This window comes from Leuciscus leuciscus (genome assembly GCF_965113295.1).
Source record: "Leuciscus leuciscus genome assembly, chromosome: 23".
NCBI classification, from domain to species: Eukaryota; Metazoa; Chordata; class Actinopteri; order Cypriniformes; family Leuciscidae; genus Leuciscus; species Leuciscus leuciscus.
The window spans coordinates 33,987,580-34,010,184 of NC_138747.1; the positions used below are offsets into that span (position 1 = coordinate 33,987,580).

Below are 22,605 nucleotides of genomic sequence, written 5' to 3' on the forward strand. Positions count from 1 at the left end.
AAACAATTTTTTTTTTTTACTGTAGTTAAAACTAACCCGCCCACTTTTGTCAAAAGCATGTTGAAAGTGACACACTTCCTGCTGCCAGTTGGTGGCGCTATAACTTTGACTCACAATAGTTACATCCATCTGATTGGCCTCTTACCACGAACACACTGCTGAAGTTTCATCAAGATCAGTTAATGTATGCAGAAGTTATTCCACTTCGTGTTTCTCTTTTCTCGCCATAAATTCGTTTCCTTGCCACGGCCAAACCGTTAGAGATATCAAAAATCCGTCCGCAATTTAGAATCCTCAATGTCTTGACTTCATGCACACCGAGTTTGGTGGGGATTGGATGAATTCTCTAGGAGGAGTACTTCGCATTCCACAGCAAGCGTTTTCCAAACAACCCATAATAGCCGACTTCCTGTTGGGCTGGCGTAAAACTTAGAGCATGAAAGTTGTTCGGCCCGATGATATCTATATGTGTACTGAGTTTCAAATTAATTCATGCAAGCGTGTTTGATCTATGGACCAAGTTTTGGGACCCCGTTCAAGGGGGCGCTGTTGAGCCCCCCTGCCACGCCCGGGTACCAGCTTCAACCCGTCCCTGATGGCAGGGGGTTCCGACTTGTATGTAAAGTTTCAAGAGTTTTTGAGTACGTTAAGGACCCCAAAAGCCCCTGAAACCTTGATTAACAATATAAAAGCAATAGTCAAATCCCCCCTCCCCTCACACACACAGAGACACAGAGAGAGGGAGAGAAAATTCTTCAGAAAATCCACATTCAAACCAAAATATCTCTCTTCCTGTTGGTCGGAGATCGTTAATGTAAATTAGAAAGTTGTCCGTCTTGATGAGAACAATACACATACCAAGTTTTGTTGTTGTTGATAAAACTAACCCCCCCACTTATGACTAAAGGTGGCGCTACTGAGCCCCTCACCACGCCCGTTTCTGAAACTTTGCACATGTCTACGGGCTAATAAATGTGATGTGTCTGTCGAGTTTCATCCAATTTCAAGTTTGTTAAGAGTCTCAAAAGCATCAAAAAAGAATATTAAAGTTTGAAGCGTTGCCATGGCAACAGTATTAAAGATATCAAAAATCCTTTCACAGGTCTACATCTGCCGTGTGTTTACATTATACACATAAACTTTGAAGCAAATCGGGTAAAAATAAGAGGGTGATTTCAAAGCATTTTTAAAGGGACACACTTCCTGCTGCCAGTTGGTGGCGCTATAACTTTGACTCACAATAGTCACATCCATGTGATCGGCCTCTTACAACGAACACACTGCTGAAGTTTAATCAAGATCAGTTAATGTATGCAGAAGTTATAACACACTTCCTGTTTCCATTATTCGCCATCAATTCGTGTCCTCGCCACGGCCAAACCGTTCGAGATATCAAAAATCTGTCCGCAATTTAGCATCTTCAATGTCTTGACTTCATGCTGACTGAGTTTGGAGGCGAATGGATGAATTCCCTAGGAGGAGTACATTAAATTCCACAGCATGCGTTTCCAAACAACCCATAATAGCCGACTTCCTGTTGGGCTGGCGTAAAAAGTAAAAGTACGAAAGTTGTTCGGCCCGATGAGATCTATATGTGTACCGAGTTTCATATTATTACATGCAAGCGTGTCTGATTTATGGACCAAGTTTTCGGACCCCGTTCAAGGGGGCGCTGTCGAGCCCCCCTGCCACGCCCGGGTACCAGCTTCAGCCCGGCCCTGATGGCCGCGGGTTCTGACCCGTGTGCAAAGTTTCAAGAGTTTTCGAGCACGTTAAGGGTCTCAAAAGTGCCCGAAAGGTTGACAGAAAAATAAGAATAAGAAGAAATATAGCTGCGAGCAGCGATTGCGGGCCCAAGCCGGTGGCACCGCCACCCTGGTGCCTTTAGTTACACTAAAGGCACCGGGGTGGCGGTGTCACCGGCTTGGGCCCTCCATCGCTGCTCGCAGCTATATTTATATATATATATATTTATATATATATATATATAAATATTTTAAAGACGGGAAATTTTACTTGTCTTACCTTATTCTGATTTTATGATACACTCAAAATATTCCACAACAAATCCTTTAAATTTAATGTAAAAATAAAAACGAAAGTAAGAGTTGGGCTCACGTAACCCTTTCATTAGAATCAAAACATTTCAACAGTTGCGATGTATTTGGATGCTAAACTATTCTTTATTATAGGCTTTGTACTTCACTCGTGTTCCAATATCGACGGAAAAAATCATCCTCTTCACACGCGCAAAAATGTGCTTGGAAAAATCACAGTGGAGCTCTGCTTACTGTGAATGTACGAATTGTACTACTGACTATTTAAACAGAGCAGTGTGTATATGTTAGGTTTACTATTTTATTATATTTTATAAAGGCTATAATGAACAGGCTGCGATGTCAAGTTTGCAATGCTGGAATGTGTGTGTGATTTAACAGTAGACACATAAAAACATAATTGGCACATAATTTTGTTCATACAGGACATCATTCAAACTGCAGAGTGTTTACTTATATTTATATACACTCGCAATAAAACACAACATTGTGCTTTTGTAAAATAAATTCAAGCAATCCACCCCCCGAAATGGCGTTCATTTTAAAATTAAACTAAAAGCTCTTGGCTAAACAGGCATTCATAACTGTGAGCGCCCACGGCGAGGAACAAGCAGAACAGAGCGAACGTTTTTTAGTTAATTCCTACTTCCATAGGAATTCATTGAAAATGCTCACTCTACTCAGCACCATTATTAAAGTCTGTGCAGACATCTGTATTTTACTTTAAGTTAGCGATTTAAAAGCCCCCAGCGGTGTCACACGTCGATTAACCGACATCCCTAATATATTTATATATATATACAATAGGCCTACCTGAAAGAGAATTTGGCTTGCCCGACCAGAGTAGCCTGATTTGAACGTCAATGACAAAAAATAACTTGGGAATCACTAAAACGAGAGATTATTCAAATTTTATTACATTCATTTTAAGTTGCAATCAACAGTTGATAATTCATGTATTACTGATCAATGGTAACAAGATTGCGCTGCTGAGGCTCGTGCAGCTTCTCCAGGAGAAACGTAAACAAATGAGCCCAGCACACAAAAAAGAAACCCAGTTAACAACATACTGACTATAAAAATTACAAATATGGAGTTTTTATATATTTTATAACCTATGATAGAGTTAAGCAACCTCACTTGACGAGTAGGCTACTGTTTCCTGAATACAATCACGATTGAAACTGTGACATTGATTTCATACAACAGGTTAATAAACAGTTATAATTAAGTCACTTACATTTTAGATGCAATATTGACTGTTTTTGTTCTGTTTCAGTAGCAAAAATAGTTAAACAAAGATCAAAGCAGAACCGTCGCGCATCTCACGGCAACTTGTTTTCTCATTACTGAATGATTCAGCATTTTGAACGAATCGGTTGACTCAAAGATTCAATGATCAATCCATAAACATCTGTCTCAATCATGAATGACTCAGTCATTTGAACGAATCGTTTGAACGAATGAATCAATGACTCGCTCATTAAGACTAATGTAAGACTAACCTAATGGCGGTTTAGTGTTATGTTTAAAAGTACCATTCTTTCCAACGTGTGTGCACCAGTATCAATGTCCGTGCGGACGTCCGAATTTTACTTTCACTTTTATATTAGCGATTTAAAAGCACCCGCTCGTGTCACACGTCGATTAACCGATGGGAAAATATCCTCACAGTCATATACCTAATACATTTATATTTAAATACAATATAGGCCTACCTAGTAAAAAGTTTAATATACTATATTTATATCCTTTTGGACACAAGAGGGCAGTATAGCCCTATGTTTGCTTTTTTGTTGAACCAAATAGCACTAAATAGCCTGTTTTTAACTTTTTTTATACTTCTTGAATTGCAAAAACAGAATAAAATGGGTTTAGTTCTAGTATAATTTTATATAAAAATAAACGGTGTATAATTACATTTGTAGAAGATATGAGATGTTTTCTGATTCCTTTTTTGACATTACTTTAATCCCTCGCCATATCAAAATCGTTTGAGATATTTATTATCTGTTCACAATTTAGCATATTTAATGTATTTTCATCATGTTGAAAAAGTTTGGTGGGAATAAAATAAATGGTTTAAGAGGAGTGGCTAAAAATTCAGAGGCTGATTTTGCAAAAAAAATCCACATTCAGACCAAAATATCTGACTTCCTGATGGCCGGAGCTAATGAATGTAAATTAGAAAGTTGTCCGGCTTGATGAGTACAATATACAAAAAAATTTTTTTTTACTGTAGTTAAAACTAACCTGCCCACTTTTGTCAAAAGCATGTTGAAAGTGACACACTTCCTGCTGCCAGTTGGTGGCGCTATAACTTTGACTCACAATAGTTACATCCATCTGATCGGCCTCTTACCACGAACACACTGCTGAAGTTTCATCAAGATCAGTTAATGTGTGCAGAAGTTATTCCACTTCTTGTTTCTCTTTTCTCGCCATAAATTCGTTTCCTCGCCACGGCCAAACCGTTCGAGATATCAAAAATCCGTCCGCAATTTAGAATCCTCAATGTCTTGACGTCATGCACACCGAGTTTGGTGGGGATTGGATGAATTCTCTAGGAGGAGTACTTCGCATTCCACAGCAAGCGTTTTCCAAACAACCCATAATAGCCGACTTCCTGTTGGGCTGGCGCAAAACTTAGAGCACGAAAGTTGTTCGGCCCGATGAGATCTATGTGTGTGCCGAGTTTCATATTAATTCATGCAAGCTAGTTTGATCTATGGAGCAAGTTTTCGGACCCCATTCCAGGGGGCGCTGTTGAGCCCCCCTGCCACGCCCGGGTACCAGCTTCAGCCAGGCCCTGATGGCCGCAGGTTCCGACTTGTATGTAAAGTTTCAAGAGTTTTTGAGCACGTTAAGGACCCCAAAAGCCCCTGAAACCTTGATTAACAATATAAAAGCAATAGTCAAATCCCCCCTCCCCTCACACACACAGAGACACAGAGAGAGGGAGAGAAAATTCTTCAGAAAATCCACATTCAAACCAAAATATCTCTCTTCCTGTTGGTCGGAGGTAGTTAATGTCAATTAGAAAGTTGTCCGTCTTGATGAGAACAATACACATACCAAGTTTTGTTGCTGTTGATAAGACTAACCCCCCCACTTATGACTAAAGGTGGCGCTACTGAGCCCCCCACCACGCCCGTTTCTGAAATTTTGGAAAACGCTTGCTGTGGAATGTGAAATACTCCTCCTAGAAAATTCACCGTGTCCCCTCCAAACTCGGTGTGCATGTAGTCAAGACTTTGAGGATGCTAAATTGCGGACGGATTTTTGATATCTCGAACGGTTTGGCCGTGGCGAGGAATCGAATTTATGGCGAGAAAAGAGAAACACGAAGTGGAATAACTTCTGCATGCATTAACTGATCTTGATGAAACTTCAGCAGTGTGTTCGTGGTAAGAGGCCGATCAGATGGATGTAACTATTGTGAGTCAAAGTTATAGCGCCACCAACTGGCAGCAGGAAGTGTGTCACTTTCAAAATGTTTTTGACAAAAGTGGGGGGGTTAGTTTTACCCACAATTACAAAAATCAGTACGTATATTGGTCTCATCGAGCCGGACAACTTTCTAATTTAAAGTCATTAGCTCTGACCATCAGGAAGTCAGATATTTTGGTCTGAATGTGGATTTTTTTGCTAAATCAGCCTCTGAATTTTTAGCCACCTTTATCTAAGTGGTTTATTTTATTCCCACCAAACTTTTTCAACATGATAAAAATATATTAATGATGCTAAATTGTGAACGGATAATAAATATCTCAAACGGTTTTGCTATGGCGAGGGATTAAAGTATTGTCTAAAAAGGAAACACTCAAAGGCTCATATATTCTAAAAATGTAATTATACACCATTTATTACTATATAAAAGTATACAAATATCAGAACTTAACTCATTTTATTCTTTTTTTTCAATTTAAGAATGTTTAAGTTTAAAAACTGCCAGAATGGTTGTTTAGTCTAAACAATAAATAAATAAAGTCAAACATAGTGCTATACTGCCCTCTTGTGTTCAAAATCAGGTAGGCCTATTATATCTATAGAAAAATATACTAGGTATGTGACGGTGAGAATATTTTACCACTGGTTAACTGACGTGTGACACCGCTGGGGGCTTTTTAATCGCTAACTTAAAAACGAAAGTAAAATATGTTCGTCCGCACGGACATTGATAATGGTGCGGAGCAGAGCGAGCGTTTTCAATAAATTCCTATGGAAGGAGGAATGACCTAAAAAACGTTGACTCTGTTCTACTCGTTCCTCGCTGAGGACGCGCACCATTATGAATGCCTGTGCAGCCGTGAGCATTTTAGTTTCATTTTCGGGGCGGATTGCTTGAATGTATTTAAAAAAAGCACAATGTTGTGTTTTATTGCTACTGTACAAAAATATAAGTTAACACTTTGCAGTTTGAATGATGTTCTGAACAAAATGACAGAGTATGTTTTTATGTGTCCACTGTTCAATCGCGCCCCCGTTTTATTGATTCCCAAGTTATTTTTTCATTTAAGTTTTTTTCATTGTTCTAATCAGGTCAGGCAAGTAAAATGATCTGTGTCTTATCCCTTACATTTTTATATAATATATACACTACTGTTCAAAAATTTGGCGTCAGTAAGATTTTTAAGCGAAGTTTCTTCTGCTCACCAAGGCTGCATTTATTTGATTAAAAATACAAACAAAAACAGTAATATTGTAAAATATTATTCCAATTTAAAACAGCTGCTTTCTATTTTAATATATTTTAAACTGTTATTTATTCCTGTGATCAAAGCTGAGTTTTCAGCATCATTACTCCAGTCGTCACTGTCACATGATCCTTCAGAAATTATTCTAATATGATGATTGATGCTCAAGAAACATTCATTATTATTTTAAATGTCGAAAACAGTTGTGTACAGTCTTTGATGAATAGAAAGTTCAAAAGAACAGCATTTATCTGAAATCTAAAGCTTTTGTAACATTAAACACTACCGTTCAGAAGTTTGGGGTCAGTAATAATTTTAATTTTATTTTTGGGGAAAAGAAATAAAATAAATCAATACTTTTATTCATCGAGAATGAGTTAAACTGATTAAAAGTTACAGTACAGACATTTATAATGTTAAAAAAATTATATTTGAAATAAATGCTGTTCTTTTGAACTTTACATTCATCAACGCATTTTGAAAAAAAATCTGTACACAACTGTTTTCAACATTGAAAATAATAATTAATATTTATTGACCATCAATCATCATATTAGAATGGTTTCTGAAGGATCATGTGACACTGAAGACGGGAGTAATGATGCTGAAAACTCAGCTTTGATCACATAAATTAATTACAGTGTAAAATATTTTAAAATAGAAAACAGCTGTTGTAAATTGGAATAATATTTCACAATATTACTGTTTTTGTTTGTATTTTTAATCAAATAAATGCAGCCTTGGTGAGCAGAAGAGACTTCTCCTAAAAACATTAAAAATCTTCCTGACCCCAAACTTTTGAACGGTGTATATATATATACATATATATATATATATATATATATATATATATATATATATGTTTGTATAATATATATATATACACATATATAAATACATATATATATATATATATATATATATATATATATGTTTGTATAATATATATATATATATATATATATATATATACACATATATATATATATATGTATATATATATATATATATATATATATATGTTTGTATAATATATATATATATATATATATATATATATATATATATAAATATAGCTGCGAGCAGCGATGGAGGGCCAAAGCCGGCGGTACCGCCACCCCGGTGCCTTAAAGGCACCGGGGTTGCGGTGCCACCGGCTTGGGCCCGTAATCGCTGCTCGCAGCTATATTTTATTATTATTATTATTATTATTTTGTCAACCTTTCGGGCACTTTTGGGGCCCTTAACATGCTCGAAAACTCTTGAAAATTTGCACACGGGTCAGAACCTGCGGCCATCAGGGCCGGGCTGAAGCTGGTACCCGGGCGTGGCAGGGGGGCTCGACAGCGCCCCCTGGAACGGGATCCGAACACTTGTCCATAAATCAAACACACTTGCATGTAATAATATGAAACTCGGTACACATACAGATCTCATCGGGCCGAACAACTTTCGTGCTCTAAGTTTTACGCCAGCCCAACAGGAAGTCGGCTATTATGGGTTGTTTGGAAACGCATGCTGTGGAATTTGATCTACTCCTCCTAGTGAATTGATCCATTCGCCTCCAAACTCAGTGTGCATGAAGTCAAGACATTGAGGATGCTAAATTGTGGACGGATTTTTGATATCTCAAACGGTTTGGCCGTGGCGAGGAAACGAATTTATGGCGAATAAGGGACACAGGAAGTGTGTTATAACTTCTGCATACATTAAATGATCTTGATGAAACTTCAGCAGTGTGTTCGTTGTAAGAGGCCGATCACATGGATGTGACTATTGTGAGTCAAAGTTATAACTTTGACTCACAATAGTCACATCCATGTGATCGGCCTCTTACAACGAACACACTGCTGAAGTTTAATCAAGATCAGTTAATGTATGCAGAAGTTATAACACACTTCCTGTTTATCTTTTCTCGCTATAAATTCGTTTCCTCGCCACGGCCAAACCGTTCGAGATATCAAAAATCCGTCCGCAATTTAGCATCCTCAACGTCTTGTCTTTATGCTGACCGAGTTTGGTTGTGATTGGACGAATTTTCTAGGAGGAGTATTTCAAATTCCAGAGGATGCGTTTTTCAAACAACACATAATAGTTGACTTCCTGTTGGGCTGGCGTAAAACTTAGAGCACAAAAGTTGTTCGGCCCGATGAGTTCTATATGTGTACTGAGTTTCATATTATTATATGCAAGTGTGTTTGATTTATGGACCAAGTTTTCGGACACCATTCCAGGGGGCGCTGTCGAGCCCCCCTGCCACGCCCGGGTACCAGCTTCAGTCCGGCCCTGATGGCCGCGGGTTCTGACGTGTGTGCAAAATTTCAAATAATATATATATATATTATAAAGACGGGAAATTTTACTTGTCTTACCTTATTCTGATTTTATGATACACTCAAAATATTCCACAACAAATCCTTTAAATTTAATGTAAAAATAAAAACGAAAGTAAGTGTTGGGCTCACGTAACCCTTTCATTAGAATCAAAACATTTCAACAGTTGCGATGTATTTGGATGCTAAACTATTCTTTATTATAGGCTTTGTACTTCACTCGTGTTCCAATATCGACGGAAAAAATCATCCTCTTCACACGCGCAAAAATGTGCTTGGAAAAATCACAGTGGAGCAGTGCTTACTGTGAATGTACGAATTGTACTACTGACTATTTAAACAGAGCAGTGTGTATATGTTAGGTTTACTATTTTATTATATTTTATTAAGGCTATAATGAACAGGCTGCGATGTCAAGTTTGCAATGCTGGAATGTGTGTGTGATTTAACAGTAGACACATAAAAACATAATTGGCACATAATTTTGTTCATACAGGACATCATTCAAACTGCAAAGTGTTTACTTATATTTATATAGGCCTACACTCGCAATAAAACACAACATTGTGCTTTTGTAAAATAAATTCAAGCAATCCACCCCCCGAAATGGCGTTCATTTTAAAATTAAACTAAAAGCTCTTGGCTAAACAGGCATTCATAACTGTGAGCGCCCACGGCGAGGAACGAGCAGAACAGAGCGAACGTTTTTTAGTTAATTCCTACTTCCATAGGAATTCATTGAAAATGCTCGCTCTACTCAGCACCATTATTAAAGTCTGTGCAGACATCTGTATTTTACTTTAAGTTAGCGATTTAAAAGCCCCCAGCGGTGTCACACGTCGATTAACCGACATCCCTAATATATTTATATATATATACAATAGGCCTACCTGAAAGAGAATTTGGCTTGCCCGACCAGAGTAGCCTGATTTGAACGTCAATGACAAAAAATAACTTGGGAATTACTAAAACGAGAGATTATTCTAATTTTATTACATTCATTTTAAGTTGCAATCAACAGTTGATAATAAATGTATTACTGATCAATGGTAACAAGGTTGCCCTGCTGAGGCTCATGCAGCTTCTCCAGGAGGAACGTAAACAAATGAGCGCAGCACACAAAAAAGAAACCCAGTTAACAACATACTGACTATAAAAATTACAAATATGGAGTTTTTATATATTTTATAACCTATGATAGAGTTAAGCAACCTCACTTGACGAGTAGGCTACCGTTTCCTGAATACAATCACGATTGAAACTGTGACATTGATTTCATACAACAGGTTAATAAACAGTTATAATTAAGTCACTTACATTTTAGATGCAATATTGACTGTTTTTGTTCTGTTTCAGTAGCAAAAATAGTTAAACAAAGATCACAGCAGAACCGTCGCGCATCTCACGGCAACTTGTTTTCTCATTACTGAATGATTCAGCATTTTGAACGAATCGGTTGACTCAAAGATTCAATGATCAATCCATAAACATCTGTCTCAATCATGAATGACTCAGTCATTCGAACGAATCGTTTGAACGAATGAATCAATGACTCGCTCATTAAGACGGTCGCCTGGCGACACCTAATGGCGGTTTAGTGTTATGTTTAAAAGTATCATTCTTTCCAACGTGTGTGCACCATTATCAATGTCCGTGCGGACGTCCGAATTTTACTTTCACTTTTATATAAGCGATTTAAAAGCACCCGCTCGTGTCACACGTCGATTAACCGATGGGAAAATATCCTCACAGTCATATACCTAATACATTTATATTTAAATACAATATAGGCCTACCTAGTAAAAAGTTTAATATACAATTTTTATATCCTTTTGGACACAAGAGGGCAGTATAGCCCTATGTTTGCTTTTTTGTTGAATCAAATAGCACTAAATAGCCTGTTTTTAACTTTTTTTATACTTCTTGAATTGCAAAAACAGAATAAAATGGGTTTAGTTCTAATATTTGTATAATTTTCTATAAAAATAAACGGTGTATAATTACATTTGTAGAAGATATGAGATGTTTTCTGATTCCTTTTTTGACATTACTTTAATCCCTCGCCATGTCAAAACCGTTTGAGATATTTATTATCCGTTCACAATTTAGCATATTTAATGTATTTTCATCATGTTGAAAAAGTTTGGTGGGAATAAAATAAATAGTTTAAGAGGAGTGGCAAAAAATTCAGAGGCTGATTTTGCAAAAAAATCCACATTCAGACCAAAATATCTGACTTCCTGATGGCCGGAGCTAATGAATGTAAATTAGAAAGTTGTCCGGCTTGATGAGTACAATATACAAACAATTTTTTTTTTACTGTAGTTAATAATAATAATAATAAATAATCCTACCGGAAACAATAGGGCCTTCGCCCTTTCAGGGCTTGGGCCCTAATAATAATAATAATAAATAATCCTACCGGAAACAATAGGGCCTTCGCCCTTTCAGGGCTTGGGCCCTAATAATAAATAATCCTACCGAAAACAATAGGGCCTTCGCCCTTTCAGGGCTTGGGCCCTAATAATCCTACCGAAAACAATAGGGCCTTCGCCCTTTCAGGGCTTGGGCCCTAATAAATAAAATAAAAATATATATATTAATTCTAATGGAAAAAATAGCTCATAAAAATTATATAATTAATGCAAAGTATCATAAAAAATTCTAAAAATTCTAAATAATAATCAGAAAACATTATAGAACAAAAAAGTATTTGATTGGTTATCCTAGGAAAAAGTTAAGTACAATTTTAAGGCTTCGCCCGTTTTCGGGCGGGAGGAAGCTAAGTGTGACCCAATTATGAAGAAGCCCAGAGGGTTAATAACTTGGAAATATGTTGTCGAATGCAGCTGTGAGTTGTAAGATGAACGTGTCGAAACCCGAGATGGAGAAACTCGAGATTGGGAAACCCGAGATTGAGAAACCGGAGATTGGGAAACCCGAGATGGAGAAACCGGAGATTGAGAAACCGGAGATGGAGGAACCTGAGATTGGGAAACCGGAGATGGAGGAACCGGAGATGGAGAAACCGGAGATGGAGGAACCGGAGATGGAGAAACCGGAGATGGAGAAACCGGAGATGGAGGAACCGGAGATGGAGAAACCGGAGATGGAGGAACCGGAGATGGAGAAACCTGAGATTGAGAAACAGGTAACGTTAGTTATGTCCAGATCTGAATGTCAGCGCGTGCAGGAACTGTTAGGGTCGTTTTTGGTGTGGCATTTTAATTTGAGTCTAGTCTAACTTAGCAGTCTTTGTGTAAGCTGTCATTTTAGTTTTTATTAGTTGTAGTCACGTTCAAGTTTCAGTCGACGAAAAGTCTGAGCATTTTAGTCTTATTTTAGTAAAGCAATTCTATTTAACCCAGTCAATATAGTGAACCACTATGGAAAAATAGCAAAAATAGCGAACAGAAAAGTAACACTCGCCTCATTCGTGGAGGTGGAAAAACAAGTTCTTTGTGACATGCAAGATTTATTGTATTAAATCAAAAAATGTAAATTTTAAGTTTTAATTTAAAATGTTTGTGATTTTAATAAGTAGCCTACATTAAATATTTTACCACTTGCTTGAGCAACTTAATATATAAATCTATATAAAAGTAATGCATTGAATAATACGTTGTTTAAATTGTGCTTAAAAGTGAATTACGTCTATTAAAGAGTGTATATGTGTACAAAGAGAATCGCAATGCTGACACAACTTTAAAAAATAAATAAAAGTAGCGGATAACTTCTGGATTTAAAATAAAAATAGTGAGTATGTGTGTGTGGTCCAGCCGTGGATCAGTTACGCACTGCAAACGAGAAAAAAATAAATTTTTTGTTGAGAAAAATTAACGCCTATCTTGTGTGCCTAATATTTATCCAAATGAGTCAATATTAAATCAAATCACAAGAATTTTATTGAATTGAAATCGTGAAATTTGTGTCAAGCAATAATAAAAAAGCGTAGCTTACTAGAAATTGTAACACGTTGTCACTAAACCTAATACAATTCAGTTTAGTTACTAAAATGTTTTGACAATCACAATACACTTATGACAATTATGTATTATAATATTTTGTTAATACTCCTGTTTATTTTGTATGCCGTTTGTGTTTAGAATGTTTTCAGGTTACACTTTACAATATTGGTTAATGCATTAAGTGAAACTGATTTGAAATTAAAATACAGCTGTTTATTGTTAGTTCATGTTAGCTCAGGTCTATTAAATATTAACAGACTGACAACTGTTGATTTAAAAAATTTATTAATAAAATTAACATTAACTAAGATCAATACATGTTTTAGAATTATTTTTCATTGTTAGTTCCTGTTAGCCGTCATACTTAAAAAAAAAATCATATACATTTTTTCAGACTATATTTTCTTGCCCCATTTCCTTTTTTAAAGCATAAACTACTACATGGAAAATCTAATTACCAATGCGATACAAAAAATGAACTTAATTCAAGATATATTTTCATCCTTTCTTTTTTTTAGATTAATATTTTATCCAGGATATATTAGGACATGGTGTAGATATGAAAATGTCTGTTTGTACTGTTTAGGTGGTGATAGTGACAGAGTCACGTGGAATTAACCACACAGAGGGGGGGTGGTCGAAAAACATTCGTGTAGACGACACTAATGCAACTGGCCGCTTCAGGAAGAAAGTGCAGAGGGAAATGCGCTATGAGGAGGAGCTCACGGAAATGATTGATGTGAGTGCCAACACCATTTGTAGGATTCTTTTATACTTTTAGGTGCTTTTGCCTTTTGAAGCTTGAAAGTCTCCATTCATTGCGATTGCATTAGGCATTGACAGTGCAATTACAATCTTCAAGACTTCTTTTGAGTTGAATGGAAGAAAGAAAGTCACAAGTCCTTTAAGACAGCAGGGAGATAATTAAATTGAATTTGGTTCCAGTTTTGATCTCCATCTTTCTCAGAACTGCTCTTTAACTCTCACAGAGGCAGTAGGTACCCATAGCGTCCTCAGTAGAGTTCATGAAGTGATTGTATTTCTGAGTCTGAGTATTGTCTTCCTGTCCGCTGCAGCTCTTGAAAGGCTGTCTCATGCAGAACAAAGCTGGCACCTTAACAGAAAGTTTTCAAGCTGAGAGGGCGATGCAGAAACTGGAGCTGAGCCGTCAGCAAGAGCAATCAGAGAGAACAATCGATGAGTTCAGGTGAGCACACGCGTGCATTAGAGCACATGGACACCTTGTTTAGTCATAGGTAGGTAGACGCAGTATGTAACCAAAATGCTTTGTGATTTTCTCTAGCGACCTGAATGAAGACATGCGTGCAGTCTGCAGTTTGTCCTGGCAGCCACTCGATAATCATAAACAAACTGTTGCCTACTCTGGCCTGGAGTTTCAGAGAGCACCTGAAAATATGAGCTTTGACTCATATTTATGGAACACTGGTATGTCATGCACATATATATTATTCTGGCACACATGCCACTTTTGGTAATCATTTTGTTTATTTATTCCCAACTACAGAAATAAGCAATACACCGGAGATGACTCTGAACCCTGTTTGTCTGGAGTACAGCCCCAGAGATGTTCACATCCTTGTCGGGGGAGGCTACAATGGACAAATCGGTCTGTTTTTATTATGAATGGTTATATAAGGCTTCTTTAATCCATCTGATCTGACATAGAGCCCTGCACGGGCCTCAAATCTAGGCCCTAGCCCGACCCGTGTCCGACAGCTCATCAGAATTATCAGCCCGAGTCCGACCCGATCCATTTTTTTTTTTTTTTTTTTTTTTTTTACAGCGGCATCCTGCCCTATTTGCAGCCATTAAAATAGGTCCGTTTTGTTAGTTATGTTTCTTTTCTTTTCATTTCTTTATTAAGTTAATTAAGACAAATGTTTGGAGCATTTTTTTTTTTTTAAATGACGACCAAGCAAGCCGAGCCGAGCCGACAGCGAGTAAAACATGTTTGATCAATTTAGCCTCTCAAATCAACGCTATACTTTACTTGGCTACAATAAAATCCATAGATATAAAACACTTCAAGCATATCACACAGATAGTTAGTTTAATTTTTATTTATTAAACCACAGTGAGTAAAACAACATTTTTTGAAATACTGAGGCAGGCTCAGGCTGCTCGCCACAGCGCTCGCAAACGAAATGAGCAATAGCCAATCTAAACAAATTAAACAAATCAAAAACAAACTTGCAGGTTATCTTACCTAAAAAATGCACCACAGAACATGGCCATTCTTTTTTCCAGTAGTTTCCAACAGTTAAACGAAAATAAAGTCCAATCAAACGAAAAGTTAGAATAGTCTCTTACAGAGCATCGTGGAGAAAAAGAATAGCATCCACAGTGGAAGGTTTTAACCCAGTCCTCTCTTCTATCACTCTTCCCGCTGCGCTGAAGACACCTTCACTGCTGCGATTTTTCTCTTAATATTCTCCATTATTTGCACATGAGGTGAATCGTGGGTTGCGCTGACGGGAAACCTTCTGTGTGTGTGTGTGTGTGTGTGTGTGTGTGCGTGCGTGCGTGCGTGAGACTGTCATGTCAATCATATGTCAGTGTAATTATAAGATTAGGAAAGTTATGAGGTTATGAAATGTCTATGTTTGTTTTTCTATCGTCGACGTCAACTTCTCATATTTTTTAAATTAATGTCTAAAAATATAAAAAGAAGGATAACCCAAAAAAGGCCCGAGGCCCGGCCCGCATGTGAACTATGACGTGAAAATTGGCCCGAAGCCCGGCCCTAGGGGCGTGAAAAAGTCGGGGCCCGTCGGGCTCGGGCTGAAATGCAGGGCTTTAATCTGACACACTCAAGCTCAGAGTTGCAGTCATTACAGTCTACTGTTTATGTGCCATTTAGATGTCTTTACTGTCCTCTAGTCTGAAAGTTTGCCCTATTTCCAGGCTTTTGGGACACACGGTGCGGCAGCCGGCCAGTACAGATGTCCGCCGTTTTGCATAGCCATCGAGATCCTGTGTACAAGGTCATCTGGATGCCGTCATTGACATGCAATGAGTCTTTCTCAGCTTCTACAGATGGTCAGGTGTGTGTACAGTCTACAAACAGTTAAATAAACCAATAATATTTCACAGCACCTTTTTGAACTGGACACTGGACAGCTATAACAAACCCTTCAAATTAGTCATGTAATGTACTGTAAACTCAAAGAAGTATCTGTATGACACCAGGTGCTGTTCTGGGACATTCGAAAGATGAGTGAGCCCACCATGCGGCTCGTGCTGGACCCCAGTCAGAAGGGAAACCTTCACAATGCCTTTGGTGCCACCTCAATGGAGTTTGAGAAGACTATGGTAAGAGCAGTTCTCATTTTGTTTGGCCTATTCCCTTGTGGAAACTCATGTTAAAAACGTAAATGTTTGTTTTTCCTTTTGATTACAGAAGGCCAAGTTTATGGTGGGCACAGAGCAGGGGGTTGTGGTCTCATGCAGAATCCCCAATTTAAACCAAGCATCCAAGTTAGAAACCCCAAACGAGTCGATTGTTGCCACATACCACGGACACCAAGGCCCCCAGAGGAACCCCTTCTTCCGGAAGAACTTCTTGACCGTGGGTGATTGCACTGCCCGCATCTGGTCAGAGGACATCAGTACTAACACCAAGTAAGAACATCTGTGTGTTGTTGTTATGAAATACTGACATTTATACCATTTTATATTTTACTATGTGTGATGTAAATTTAGATCAACTATACTTTAAGTTATTGGTTCTCAATCAGGGAGGATGATTTTAATTTTAATTTTAATTGATTTAAAAAAAAAAAGTATTTAAATTAATAAATTATTATTTTATGAATCTAGAATAATTTAACTCATTTTAAAAAGCTCAAATGCATAAAATCAACATGTAAAAAACAATCTTTTTATTGATCATTCTCAGTGTTTATGATTGTTTGATATAACATTTGTTTTTATTAAAGAATGAACAGATCCTGTATTACAGAGATTTCCTATCTTAATTATTGACTTAATATGTAAAAAATATATATATTTCCTAAATGAAATGGAAATGGAAATGTTACAATGGTTACTGGTATATAGAACATAACTTCTGGAATTACAGAATTAATTATGGTTAATATTTTTAAGTAATTAAGCAAATTGATTTAATATATCAATAAGAATGTCTCTTAAAGCTGCAGTCGGCAAGTCTGGCAGATTGGGTCGATTAGCCAAAATTTTGAATGTTTACAACTCTCATGCCCCTCCCCACTACCAGCGAGCACCCTCCCATCGAGGTCGTGCTCGTCAGTGCGTCACTGTGCGTGTGTACCTGATTTTCTGTGAACGCGTCCGTCTCTTCAGCATCTATCAACACCATGGACTCGGAGGTAGGCTGCCCTGGCTAATCTATCCATAGATAGCAATAACCGAGGAATTGGAAGCTTGTTAGTAGATTTTCTCTCCGCCATCACGCTTCATGCAATCTCCAGGCGAACTTCAGGCGTGGCGTGTGCATGTGATATTAACGTGCGCGAGTGAGGGGGGATCTGTGGCGTGTGCACGACCTGTGATTGACAGTCAGATCTCACACCCCCCTGCGCTGATTGGACCTGATGAAGCGGGAGCGCTGGATTTTTGCAAAACAAATAACACGCTCCAGGTGGAGTTAGAAGCTCGGGTTTTTTCTAAAACCATCTTATTTATGTTGTTCTGTCGGATTATAGTGTCAATTTCACTGAATATGATCAAAAAATATTTGCAGACGGCAGCTTTAAGTCAAAAAGGTTGAAAACCGCTGCTTTTAGTAGTTGTTTAGTGCATTTACCTTCAAAAGAGCCAATATTTCTGATCTGTTTCTAGTACAGAAGTCCCATGACTTATCTGTTAGATGGCTATTAGAGTCAAGTCAGACCCTCTGTCTTCTTTACGGTGAAGATGGACGGGACCTTGGATGTATGGGACATACTATTTAATCAGAAGGACCCTACTCTCAGTCTCAAAGTCAGTCCTAAATATCTCCTCTTCATACTGAGAATGTCTCCCACTTAAATGTCTAATTATTATTTGTTTATACTAGTGTTGGGCGATATGCTCCATTTTCATATCGTCCTATCGTCAGCCTTTGAGATCGGCGATACACGATATTATCGTGAGGGGGCGGGGCTTACTTATTTGATTATTAACTTGCTTATTTTCTCGTTAATTTGCTTGTTTTATTAGTTCGTTGTATATATGAGAATTGTTTTCTATTTTGCTAGCAAAGGTGGAGTGTTTTTTAATAGGCTAAATCAGGTTATTTCCCGGTATAGTGAGGTAAACAAAGATCCTAGAGTATTTCAACATGTCAGCGGGAAATTTACGGACACACATTATCCTCTCATGCCGTTACACATGCAGCATTTTGACTGTAGGCTACTTCTGCACGAGATGGGAACACGTTTTAATAATTTCTTAGGTCAAGAAAGAGTCGGAGTTTGTGATATATGTCCTCCTACCAGTGCTCTCTCTGTCTGGATGCACTTCACATATCGCACTTTAATAAGCCCAAAGAACGCGGGTTGTGTTTTAAATGCCGGGAGAAATCAAAGGCAAAAATCTAGAAGTCGATCAGTTATACTTAAACTTATGACTTGACTCCGATAAAGGAAAACAGGTTAATGTGTTTACATGACATGCATTGTCAGTTTATTCAGCATAATCGAGTTAATAACGTGCATGTAAACGCGCTCATTCCCTGAAAGTGAAAGCAGAAACGGACTGAGCTTTCACTGCATTAACGGCGCGTTCTCTCAGAGACGACGGTGGATATAACGGTATAGCAACTATCTTAATTTACTGGCTTAATATTTCTCTTGTGGACTTACATTAATGACAGTGAAACAATTAGAAGAAAATTACTTGTTAAACAAGTGTTTGAAGTTGCTTTTGATTTTCACAGATGGCAGAGTTTGTGTTCATGAACTAAAGACTTTTATTAGGCCTATATAATTTTTGTGATATTATTATTATTATCATTAATATTTTGTAATTGTATTGTTTTTAGTGTTATTAGTGTCATTAAATGTTTTGTTAATGTGCTATGGAAACAAAATACAGACGAACAACGATGCCGTCTTCATCTTGGCTCTGTATAAGAATGATGCGTGTGTTAAAACAAGCACTCTTGACAATGTGTGAATGGATCTCATACGCGCGTCGGTGATGTCACAGGTGTGGTGATGTCGTTATGAATTTAGGCAAGGCAAATTAATTTTAGTTCCTAATTAATTTAATAATAATACTTGCTTCATAATAATAATAATAATGATTTAATACATTAATGGGAAAACGAGCTAATCGTCAAAGGAATCTGCCAGCAGAGATATCTCTGACTATCGTCGATACACAATACTATCGTCTATCGGCACAACCCTAGTTTATGGGTCAATGACGTGGCGTGTCAATTCTGGTGTCCCAAGCATATTCATAATATAAAAATGTATACATTTTTAAATGCACTTCATTAAGTGACTCAACTTCCCCCTCTTTAATTACTCATGTGAGAATTCATTATAAATAATTAATCTTTAAGGAACTATTGAGCTCAAAAGTCTCAAAATGTCATTCCGGGTAACTGTCCCGGCTTAGAATCTGAATACAAAAATACAACAAAATTTTTTAAAATATAAATAAAAGTATTTAAAATCTACTTGGGCATAATTGTATTGATGTTTTCAATGATTCCTACAAATATAGTGATAATACTAAGCTTATTTACATTTTTATGACAGAACGACTTTTGTCCCCAAATTGTGATTTCTCTAATGTCAGTCCTGGATAACAGACATCAATGACCATTTTATACCATAATGCATTTTGGTATGTCATGTGACATAATATTGTATCAAAAAGAAGACCCTGAAGAAGCACCAGAACATGTGCAAAGGTCAGGAAGCGTCTCTTAAAATGTCGATATTTTGATATTTCGGTCACTGGTGCACTTTGTAGCAATATCATGTGACCTTTTGGATAACACTAATAAAACATTTATAATGATTTTATATTAAAAAACGATCTATTTGATCTAAAAGATTACCTTAAGTGATGATAGCTAAGTTGTAGTTTTCCATAGGTGGTTAAGTTAGTGCCTGATTATAAAGAAAAAATATTGGTTTTTGTCATTCCTGGATAACAACATGTCATTCTTGTATAACAAAAAACCTCTGTTAGCCAGGACATGTCATCCGTTATCCAGAATGACATATGCACAACAATCTAGTTTTTAATTAACATTAAAAACTTTTAGGCAAAGTTATTATTGTTATATTATTAACATTAACATTATTTACATAATTGTATGTTTTTTTGCCATATTTTAGCTGTCATTCATCTTGATTTCATATGATTCAATGAGTCACATGGGTCATTATCAATGAATTTAACGTTTTTTAAATCATTAAAAACTTGTCAGTGTCTCTTACTTTGTTTCAAGTTTGAGTGTTGGAAAGGAAAAAATGATACTGAGGATGGTTTTTATGGTAATCCTGAAAAATATTGCAGAATGTCCTTCCGTCTAACAGTATGTCATTCCGGCTAACAATGACACAGGCAATTCATTTAACCCATATTTGTGTGTTAGATTACACAATTCAGTTTTTTGTTGAGTTAATGATAAAACAAGTCTTATTTACTTTATTGGAAAACATTTTTAAACATTTTCCAGCTTTTTTTTAAATTTGGTTCTGAATTTTGAGTTATCAGCAGCCAAAACTGAGCCCATGTCTATATGAAATCCCAAATTGATTATATTAATTGTGATTAAAATGTAGTTTTACGAGCACTAGTTGTTTGTTGAGCTCCAATTATGGATATCAGTACATTTGTATATGCCAACAATGGTAGAAATGTAATTAATTTAAAAATTCATTACGTTACCCAGGAATGACATTTTCATGGGGAAAAAGATCTGATTCACAAAAAAAAGTGGTTAATTACATTCTTGAAATGTGTACATGTCATTGCATTACATACACAACACTCTAATAAGTATAGAAAGTCCAAAAATTAGACATTTTTTGGCAGTTTTATTTTTTTTCACATCTTAATCCTTATCCGTCATTCACCCTTATACTGTTTGTGTTTTTTCTTCTTCACAGGTTTGTGAGAAGCTTTGAACAGCATCCGTGTACAAAAGGAAGACAGTTTGGTGTGCTGTGGATCTAAGCTTGGGAACCATCAAATGAAACAAAGCTGCTTCAAAGAGGATAAGGGGGCAGAAGAAGACATACAGGAACTTGTGGCTCGTATAGAGATGGAGATTTTTCCTCATTTGAAAAGCCAAAGGGTGAGGTGTTGCTGAAATTTATAGTAATATCTTCAGAATTACTGAGAAGTCTTGTTTTAAATATAATTCTTTTGAAGTGTTGGTGCTAAATATAGCAATATATAGTGTAAATGATAAATCACGTTTGAGATTTGTGCTGGCTACTGTATACAGGCCACCAGGGCACCATACAGACTTTATCAAAGAATCTGCTGACTTTCTATCAGAGTTAGTACTGGCTGCAGATAAAGTACTAATTGTTGGTGATTTTAATATACACATAGATAATGAAAAAGATGCATTGGGATTGGCATTTAAAGACATTCTGAACTCTATTGGAGATAGACAACACGTGTCAGGACCTACTCATTGTCGTAATCATACTCTAGATCTAATATTATCACACGGAATAGATGTTGATGCCGTGGAAATTCTGCAGCAGAGCGATGACATCTCAGATCATTATCTAGTCTCGTGTAAACTTCATTTAGCCAAGGCTGCAAACCGGGCCAATGATTACAATATAAGGAAAATATCTGGCAGATATATGTATACAAGTATATGGCAGATATAGATATATGTCCATCTATAGTTGTCTCTAGGCATCACGGTATCAACGAACAGAGAACTCCATTGATTTCATTTGTTTGCCTTATGCATCAGATCAAGATGCATTTAATTCTCTGCATTTGCATATTAAATTATTTATACTTATATATTTTGGAGCATGTAACCCCACTCCTACCCTAAACCTACCCACTTCTCAACAATATAAAACACGCAACAGGCAAATAAAAATACAGTCACAGGTATTTATTGCAAAAACTGACCAAAAACACTATAAAATTGTTACAAACAACTCATGTTGCATTCCAAGTCTTCTGAAGCCATACGATATCTTAATGTGAAGAACAGAGTGGATCTTACTGTTTTAATCGCTGAATGATCCCGCTCCGTGAACACACACAGTCATATCTCATTCAAAGATACACCCACCCGACTCTTTAGCATGACGCAATCGGTCACGAGACACACGACAGCCAAAGCTATTTCACAATCAAAGCTGACGATACGCTTCTCCGGGCCGGGCGGCGGTTTTTGAGAGTGTGCACTGGATGTACAGCGGATGGAGACGGTGATCTCTTTTGAGTCTGTTCTTCACACGCATCAATCGTTTGCACTCTAAACACTTGGAATATTTGTTCTTTTTGAATAAATTGTGCATGTAGTTGTATCTGCCTGTTATATCCTGTGTTTTATGTTATA

General features: G+C 37.0%; 1 protein-coding gene and 2 long non-coding RNA genes across 3 annotated transcripts in view; 2 read left to right on the forward strand and 1 right to left on the reverse strand.

The window, feature by feature from the left end:
• The window catches only part of LOC309487741 (dynein axonemal intermediate chain 2-like), a 50,986-nt gene extending 29,626 nt beyond the window's left edge, over positions 1-21,360 (forward strand). Inside the window, exons 2-10 of the mRNA XM_082155544.1 lie at positions 11,937-12,238; positions 13,642-13,794; positions 14,132-14,262; positions 14,359-14,501; positions 14,581-14,682; positions 15,981-16,120; positions 16,266-16,388; positions 16,477-16,697; positions 21,173-21,360. Of these exons, the coding sequence (XP_082011670.1) occupies positions 11,937-12,238; positions 13,642-13,794; positions 14,132-14,262; positions 14,359-14,501; positions 14,581-14,682; positions 15,981-16,120; positions 16,266-16,388; positions 16,477-16,697; positions 21,173-21,239 (1,382 nt within the window). The 3' untranslated portion in view covers positions 21,240-21,360. The remainder of the gene's footprint in view (positions 1-11,936; positions 12,239-13,641; positions 13,795-14,131; positions 14,263-14,358; positions 14,502-14,580; positions 14,683-15,980; positions 16,121-16,265; positions 16,389-16,476; positions 16,698-21,172) is intronic.
• Positions 1-22,605, forward strand: part of LOC309487745 — a 167,030-nt gene that overhangs the window by 126,229 nt on the left and 18,196 nt on the right. The gene's annotated exons all lie outside the window — the stretch shown is intronic.
• LOC309487746 overlaps positions 1-22,605 on the reverse strand; it is a 169,919-nt gene that overhangs the window by 52,236 nt on the left and 95,078 nt on the right. The gene's annotated exons all lie outside the window — the stretch shown is intronic.